The sequence below is a fragment of the Arachis ipaensis genome, chromosome B1 (assembly GCF_059453495.1).
Source record: "Arachis ipaensis isolate K30076 ecotype BB chromosome B1, ASM5945349v1, whole genome shotgun sequence".
NCBI lineage: Eukaryota > Viridiplantae > Streptophyta > Magnoliopsida > Fabales > Fabaceae > Arachis > Arachis ipaensis.
Genome location: NC_142436.1, coordinates 8,440,996 through 8,450,000, shown reverse-complemented (window position 1 = coordinate 8,450,000; position 9,005 = coordinate 8,440,996). Strand labels below are relative to the sequence as shown.

Sequence of the window (9,005 nt, the reverse complement as noted above, 5' to 3'; positions counted from 1 at the left end):
TCTAGCAAGGAAAAGTTTGATTCATTCCTACAAATGCTTTTCTGTCAAATTAAGGTGAACACAAAAAAGGTGACAAACCTGATTAGAGGAGACTGTTGTTATTGGAAGATTTCCAACGTGTGAACTGCCTCTGGATTCAACATCCCAAGCAAAAAGAGAATCAATTATACAAGTTGCCATAACTTCAACTAGAATCATGCATAGGCAAACAGAGACCACAACTTACCTTTCATTATGATCCAAATGTGCCGACACGAAACTGGTATTTGAGGAAACAGCAACTACCTCACTCTTGCTCATAGTTTTCGAGCTTGAGGGCGCTCCAATCTCTTTGGATCTTCTAGCTGATATCAATATCATGAAGAACACACATACAAAGTAATTACAACAGTTAATACAACAAGCAACACCAAACCTTAAACCCTAAACTTACGGTTTAGTCGTGCCAAAACCTCTCTTCTTCTCCCCTCTAACTTATCCTTTGTGTCAGAGAGCGTCTCAAATTGGGGAGCATATGAAACTTGCAGTCGATTCCCAAGGAAAACAAAATCATCCAATTTTCTTTTAGCAAACCTGAAACAATTAAATGTGGTAGAGTACTAAACACAGTCAAAAATCAAATAAAATGCAAATGCATATGCACAGTTCTACTCAAAGCTCATGATATGAATGAAAGAGAGAGAGAAGAACCTGGCATTGCTGAAAAGACGGAATTTGATCCAATAGACATCAGTGAATGGCTCACAGTCCTCCGCATCCATTGGCTTACACCTAAACCAACATAAATAAATAAAAAATCATTCAAATAAAATAAAAGAAAATACATTTATAAAGAAAGTGAAATTGAGGATGAGGAACAGAGGAAGGAGAACAAAAGGAGTGAGCAATTCAAGAAGTGATGAACTCACTCTTCTACTTCTCCATAGGATGAAAACAATTGTTTTAGATCATCTCCGCAGCCCAACGACGGAACATTCCTTACAATCAAATACCTGCACCTTCCAAATATGATTGTTGTTAATTTATGCATGATGTGAGAGGTGAATTTGAAAGGGAGTAGAAGGGTAAGGGATAGAGACCGAGATTCATCGCAAACAGTGTAGACACGAATGGCAGGGGAATCATCTTTGTAACGCGGCATGGAAAGCAAAAACGAAATTCGTTATTTCAGTTACGGCAAATGACAGTTTTGCTCTGGGAGTGGTTCAACTGGTGGGTCAGTGGATGAACCGGTTGACCCAGAATAATCAATTGTCCAGAGATTAATCAAGAAAAAGAAAACACCTGAAAATTAAAGTTATAATGCAAAGGCTCAAATTATGACTTATTTGTTTTTCAAGGAAATATGTTCCATTGGAAAATAAACTGATGTAGCAGCATTCCAATATATTTTTTTTTTTTTGTGAACATGAACATTCCTCTAGAAAAGCCTAAGTCACATCCATAGCAAAAAATACACATTGATTTTAAGCATATTCTATAAGTCAAACTTATAAAAATAGGAACATAGAATAAGGTGGCAACATTTTGATGCAGTCCAAACAAGCCACTCTAACCACTTCAACTTCTTCCAAGTGTGCCGACTTGTGATTATGTTTTTATATGCCATAATATTTCTTCTACGGTCACTTTCTCTTTTTTTTTTTTGTGGCTTAAAGTCACTCACAGAAACCCAACGAGGGTGGTGAGGAGCAAAATAACTACAACAACCAGCAGCAACAAGACGAAAAGATACAACCAAAACAAGAATACAAAACGTTAATCAATCAACACAACAAAATAACTAGTAATCACTCCTCACAAAAAAATCCACTAGCTACTGGCACGAAACAAAACAGCTTCAATGATCAATTATCCTGCCTTCCCTGCCTCGTTTCCAAGACTCCATATAAAACGAAATCAGCCTTTTCATCTCCTCCACATTCAAAGATTCATTGTTGAATATTTTCTTGTTTCTAGTTTTCCATACAGTACAGTAACTCTTTTTTGCACCTTTTAGCATCTTTGTTCTAAACATGCAAAGGAAAACAAAAGGACCAAAGAATAGAACATAGAAGACCCTTCCTGAATGAAAAACAAGACAAATATAATGAAAAAACTTCAACTCATTAAAATTTCATGTTGAAACTTAAAATTGCTAGAATCTTCCCATTTTCTCTCTTTTTAATAAAACAAACTCTTATGTATCACTACTGAACTCCAAATCAAACTATTGCAAAGTGATTAATCCACTGAGGAAATTAGAGTGCTACACAACACCAGAAGAGAGACCCTTTTATTGAATCTTCATCATTTGATCATCAAGCTAGGAGACAAATTTTGTAGTGTTAAATGAAAATATCTTCTCCTCTATTATCTCTCTCAGTTTCTCCAACTTTAGTATACAAGCCTCAAGAAAGGAAAAAAGAACAAAGAGAACAACAAATTAAATCAATTAGTTTTATATACAAGTACAATTCATCTCAATCTATTACAAATTAAATCAATCAGTTCTACATACAAATACAATCAGCATCAATACATTAAAACAGCAAAAATCCAGTATAAAAAATTAATAAGAATAACTAAAAAAAAAACTCACCTACAGCAGAAGCAGAAAGCCAGAAACGGAGTCAGAGACGATTTTCCAACTTGGGGTCGTCGCCGTGTTGCACCGTTGCAGAGCAAGCCGCCGGCGAGAGAGGGAAGAGCTTCGGCGGAGGCAGAGCTTCGAAGAGGAGCAGAGCAGAGCCTGCAAAGGAGCCAACACGATGGCCACTGAGGAAGCAGAGGCAGACGAGGCACGAGGCGGAGGCAGAGACAGACGAGGCACGGCGGAGCCAAGGCGGCCGGGACGACACAGACGGAGGAGGCAGAGGCGAGCAAACACTGACGGTGCGGGGACGAGGCAGAGGAGCCGGCGAGGAGAGTAATAAGTAACGAACTCTGACCGTGCGGTGAGTGAGGTAGAGAGGTGAGAATGAGTGTTGAATGTGCCGCTGAATTAGGGTTTTTTACTTTTTTTGTGAGCAATATTAGGGCCAGCAATTTTTGTGATTAGTAGTTATTAAATAGCCATTAATAATGATTTAATGGTGTGAGATTGGTGTGAGATTTCATTCCATGGCTCACCTTTCTCTGCTAGTTACCTGGCCAAAATTCAATAAAATTGCTGGCCCTAGATTTTTCTTTTTTTTTCTCTCTTTTTTTATATTTTTAATTCATAAACCAAAACAGCGTCGGTTGTTGGAGGTTTTAAAAAACTTAAAAAATTTGACCCGGTCCAGTTTCTAAAAAATCGGTTGGGTCATCGGTTTTCTGAAATCTGAACGGTTCAAAACGGTTTCTCATCAGTTCTGTTGCAAGTCTGATCCTATTAGCAACCGGTCCGGTTTAGTGGCTGGTTGACTAATTTTCTGGTTCGACTAAGTGGGTCGGTTCAATTTTTACAAAACAATTCTTAAAATGGTTCTTAAAATTGGGGATTTTTTTTCGGAATAAAATAAAAAAAAAACATTTTCTCAAACAAAATTTTTGAACTTTAATTTTTCAAATACGATTTTTTTTCATTTAGGGTAAGTTCGCCGCATCCCTGGCGAACTTCAAGTTGAGTTCGCCATACTATATAAGCGTAGGGCTATGATTATTTGTCACTTTCATTCCAAATCTCTCCTCTAAATCCACTTTGTTTCCTTCTTCACTTGTGATATTCAGATTCTTCTGTACAATATTTTCTGTCTTTCGACGTCCGTGAAGTTCGTTATCCACTATATCGTCAGTTTCAAGTCAGTGTATATTATGTTAGTTAGAGTTACTATTTTCATGTTAGTTAGAGTTATTGTTTAGTGTTTACATGTTAGAGTTACAGAGTTACTGGCATGGCTGTACCGCCAGATGTATCGTGTCACGGAGCATGACCAGCGCAATTTGGGTGGTTGTGTGAGTTTGTTGCTCTCCTGGGCCTATCAACATATTCCGCTGCTACGGCCCGATGGATTTAATACTCGTTGATTTCCACTGGTTGAGAGGTATTATTCGTTTTTGTACTTTTATTTATTAAATTCATTAATTCTTGAATGAAATTGAGCAATAATGTGCAATCATTCACGGTATTATAGGGGGGTTGCATACCGGCCAGATAATGCCAGGGGCGAGCACTTCAAATAGCCACAGTCACACTTACCTTCATCAAGTAGCACTTGGTAATTCTGTTGCTTGGACCACACACAACCGCTAACTCTTCAACCGTGAAGGTAGTCCTCGACCGATTAAACTGGTAAACACTCATAGTGTTGACGTGCTTCGAAATGAATTATATGGCCTTCATCAACGTCTGTGAGAATTCAGCACCGACTTTAAGTTGGGCAAGGGCCTCTAAACCCTTCCTAGCAAAAAGTTCACCCAAACGGAAATAACTTGACTTAACAAGAGCCATGATTGGCAAATTACAAGAATCCTTTATGACAGCGTTAATGCACTCCGAGATATTTGTCGTCATGTGACCAACTGACGACCCTCATCCGCACACAGAGCGATTTGTGTGTCACCGTAGTATTTCATCTCTTCTTCCTCGTCACCATTATCAGGAATTTCTGTTGGTTCATCATCAACATTGTCTCTGTCATCGGGGTTAACTTCATACTGATCAATCATCGGATCCCTGATAGCAGAACCCTCATGACTTTCAACATTCTCTTCCATCATGTCAGCACTACCAACTTCAACGTTAGACCCCTCTTGACTACCTTCAGGTGGCATATTTAGATCGATCATTGTCCTTCCAATATTCTGTCTAATAGCTCCATTTAACGGACTATCATTGACAGTATCTGTAGATGATCCTCGTCCATCCAACTCAATGAAGAACACGAATAATTTCAACAGATGAACATTTATCCATCAGTTGTGCCACAACCTTATAAGACGTACGTCCCGGTCGTCACGTAACCAATACCTAATTCAAAAAAACAGAAACATTTATCAAAACCGTGGTCTAATAAACATACTAACAACAAAGCCAAGCCAACTGTGACATACCTTTTATAAAATAAATTGTCATCTATTTCTGTTGGATATCTGTAGTAAATTTTTTCATTCTTTTCGTATGTTGCTGCCCGACGGAATGCAATATCATATTCTTCAACGCTGTTAGACTGTTGACTTCCATGTCATATATGTAGTTATCAGTTGTCCAGACCTAAAAACAATAGAACCTTCTTCATCATACACTATTTCACCATCATAATGAATGCATAACCATGGATTCATTGACATTATAGAGAAAAATGCCAAGAATGAGAATGAAAGTGGAGAAAGATATTGTGATTTTGAACTCTGTTCTCCAGTAGAGATGCTTTTATTTTGGAAATTCTGAAGTTCGCCGAGGTGCAGCGAACTCTATATAAATTATAGAGTTTGCCGGGGATGCGGCGAACTTGTCCTAAATACAAAAAAAATGTATTCAGAAAATTAAAGTTCAAAAATTTTATTTGGGGAAATAATTTTTTTTTATTTTGAAAAAAAAAATCTTAAAATTGGCGTCCTGCACTAACATTGTCCCTAGAATTTCAAGCAGGAGAATGAAGAGAGCAAAAAAAGAGGGAAAAGAGGGCATTTTGGTTTTTGGTTTTGTTTACATGCAGATCCAAGCAAGGTTGTGGGTGTGGCAATGGCTGTGGGGCCTATGGCGATAGAGGTTTGACGCAAATATAGGGGAATATTGGTGGATTATACTCGACTCGGTCCGAAAACATTTAATCCAGATCCAAAGAGAATGGTTTTCAAGTCCGAAAAAAAAAGGAGAATGGTTTTTTTTTGTGACTTAAAAGAAAATAAATAACAACAAAGAAAGAAATAAAAATAAACAAGAAAATGCTTAAGAAAGATAGTCTCGCTAAATACTACTCTCAAACTCCTTCCAAGGCAACGGAAACTCCACTTGAGAAGAAAGGGTTCTCATTGCAGTCTTTGCCATGAAGTCTGCTACTGTGTTTATATCTCTCAAGATCAACCGGAGATCAGCACGCTTTTTCAAGACATGATATCTCGGATTTTTAACACCAAAGGATCAATAAAATCAGAGCAATCCTGTAAATTATTGACAATAGTAAAGGTCTCCACACAGTCTGTCTCACATATAATGTCTCTTTGTCCCAAGTCTCATGCTAAAAGAAAGCCTCTCCAAATAGCAAACAACTCTCGTTGGAAAATACTACGACTCTCAATTGTTCCCAGACAGCCTTGTTGCCACCTTCCCTTCCAATCTCTGCTAACACAAGCAAAACCAACCCAATAACCATTGCTAAGATAGCTAGCATCACAATTAATCTTAAAGGTACCCACTGAGGGAGGAATCCAAGAGCCATTAATGGTGGAGGGGATAGACAGTCGTTGCAACTCAAAAATATTCCGGAGCTCCTTTTCCAAGGACAAAACCATACCAATCACCTTGTCTATGGTCCAATGCTCGTGAGGATGAAAGATCTCATTATTCCTCGAACTCCAAATCCACCAGAGACCAGAAAAGAATCTAAAGGGGTGCTATTTGCTATTATGTACGAACCAACTCATCAAATCCACTGGTTGACCGGAGATCCCCAAAGCTTGCCAAACTAGCTGGGCTTTTGAACAATCCCGAATGCAACGTAAAACTGATTCTTGACCTGAGAAACATTGTGGACAGCTATCCGTGTGCGAAATGCCCCTCCTAAAACGAAATGCATCAGTAGGAAGAGCCTCCTGAAGACATAGCCAGGCCAAAAGTTTGTGCTTTTCCGGAACATGTTGACGCCAAAGCCAAAGCCAATTACCTATATCCTCCCAACTAAACATCTTTTTACTGAGTCACAAATAACCACTACGAGTATCATAAACCTTTGAAGCCGCACCAGTCCAACACCAACCGACCTTTGAACCAGTTTGAACATCTGGGTTGTAAGAGTTAATGTTGCTCTGCAGAGACTGATTCAGAGGAGAATAGATATTCTCAAGGTTCCACTGTCCAGATGACCAAAGGTCCAAGATCCTGAAATCCGAATCAGAAATGTGAACATAATCCATCTCATGACACAGTCGCCCCTCTCTTATCCATTTAGAAAACCAAAAGTTCTGTTCCAAATCCCAATGCACCAAATAAAACCTTCATTCAGGATATCCCAAGCTCGACATATACTCTTCCAAACATAAGATCCTCTTCCTCGAGACCGACTGAAACAATCATCCTTAGAAGAATGGTATTTCTCCATCAACAGTTGAACCCATAGCTTGTCAGGATGGTAAAAAAGTTGTCAAACTAGCTTTCCAAGAAGAGCAATATCAGCACAAAAAGGATCTCTAATTCCCAAACCCCCAAACTTCTTAGGGGTAACCAACACCTTCCAATTAACTATATTCAGGCCTCTACCATCAGTTTGACCCTTCCATAGAAAGTTTCGCATCATGGATTCTATCTTATTATTTTCCTCTTTAGGGAAGAGAGATACTTGCATGCGGTAAGTAGAAATCGCAGTCACTACCGAATTGAGCAAACAGAGTCTGCCCGCCTTATTAAGTAATCTCCCTTTTCAGCTGGCTGGCCTTCCCCGAATCTTGTCCAGAACATTGTTGAAAGTTGCGCGTGTCATCGAGAGTGATTAAGGTTCACCCCTAAATATTTGCCCAAGTTTTGGACGAATCTGATGGAGGACACTCCAGTGAAAATCTCTTTTCTTGTCGCCGAAACATTCCTGGAGCATAGTGCTTTAGATTTTTCCACATTAACCTTCATCCCAGAGGCTCTACAGAAAATTTCGAAAGCTACCATCACAGTTTGAACTTGCTGTTTTTCGACTTTACAGAAAAGAAGCAAATCATCGACAAACATCAAATGAAAAATTCTTGGACCCCCTCTAGAAATCGCAATCGGCTTCCACAAGCCCCTATCAACTTGTTGATTAATAGAACATGACAATCTCTCCATATACAACACAAACAGATACGGTGATATAGGATCTCCTTGCCTAAGACCCCTACTCGGAGTGAAGCTATTTAATCTATCCCCATTCCAGAGGATAGACAGTGAGGAAGCAGTGACACAACGCATAATCAGATTGACTGTCGGAGGAGAAAAGCCAAAACTCACAAGGGGTTGTTTCAGAAACCCCCAATCCACTCTTCGTACGCTTTTTCCTTCATGGAAACTGGGTTTTCTACCTTCGGAATAAGAACCACAAGAGTTTCCATCATCCTTGGATCCATATCCAAACCAGAAAACGCATGACGAACCATAGTCCAAACATCAAAACCAACAATCTCCCAGTATTCTTTAAAGAAGAAAGCCTGAAATCTATCAGGGCCCGGCGCCTTAAAAGAATGCATACTGAAAACAGCCAACTTAACTTCTTCCAGAGTAACTGGCGCTGTGAGACTACAACAAGCTTCATCATTCAAGGAAGGTAGCGGCACATCACCAAGACAACCTAAATCTACATCCTCTGACTGGCAGAATAGGCGTTTATAAAAGGATTCAAATTCCCTTCTAAGGACCTCCGGATTCGTTTCCCACACCCCATCTTGAAGAAAGAGACCATGAATCTTATTATGATTTCTCCGCACAAGAGTCTGGACATGAAAGAACTTGGTATTTCTATCCTCGAATTCTACCCACTGCTCTCTGGATTTCTGAAACCACAGAAGTTCCTCCTGCACAAGCGTGTTATTAAATTCCTCAATCAGCTGTTGTTCTTTTTGCTGCATAGACAAATCTTCCATTACTTCTAGTCGCTTCTGAAGGAAATTAATCTGTCTCTCCAATTTGCATTTCCTAACGAAAATGTTGCCGAACACTTTAGAATTAAACTCTAAAGAGTTCTTCTACACTTTTGAAAGCTTGCCATGCATCTCTCTGTAGCCAGCCTGCCATGACTGATTCACAATATATAGGTAAAAAAGTAATAAATTTGGATAGATAGGAATGATAAAAAAAATCGCGAAAAAGCAAATACCCATGAGGAATATCTACGACGGCAAGAGAAACAGAAAACTGCAAA

The 9,005-nt window shown here is 39.1% G+C and overlaps 1 protein-coding gene across 2 annotated transcripts in view; it reads right to left on the bottom strand.

The window, feature by feature from the left end:
* LOC107617356 (RNA-binding (RRM/RBD/RNP motifs) family protein) overlaps window positions 1–2,986 on the bottom strand; it is a 4,047-nt gene extending 1,061 nt beyond the window's left edge. Inside the window, exons 1-7 of one of the 2 annotated variants that reach the window (XM_016319143.3) lie at window positions 2,582–2,986; window positions 1,080–1,284; window positions 909–992; window positions 691–771; window positions 434–573; window positions 227–344; window positions 79–130 (exon numbers count right to left, since the gene is read on the bottom strand). In XM_016319143.3, coding sequence (XP_016174629.1) covers window positions 79–130; window positions 227–344; window positions 434–573; window positions 691–771; window positions 909–992; window positions 1,080–1,141 — 537 coding nt within the window. In that variant the 5' untranslated portion in view covers window positions 1,142–1,284; window positions 2,582–2,986. The remainder of the gene's footprint in view (window positions 1–78; window positions 131–226; window positions 345–433; window positions 574–690; window positions 772–908; window positions 993–1,079; window positions 1,285–2,581) is intronic. The other variant, XM_088500963.1, reaches the window with a different exon arrangement.
* Window positions 2,987–9,005: the final 6,019 nt, after the last annotated feature.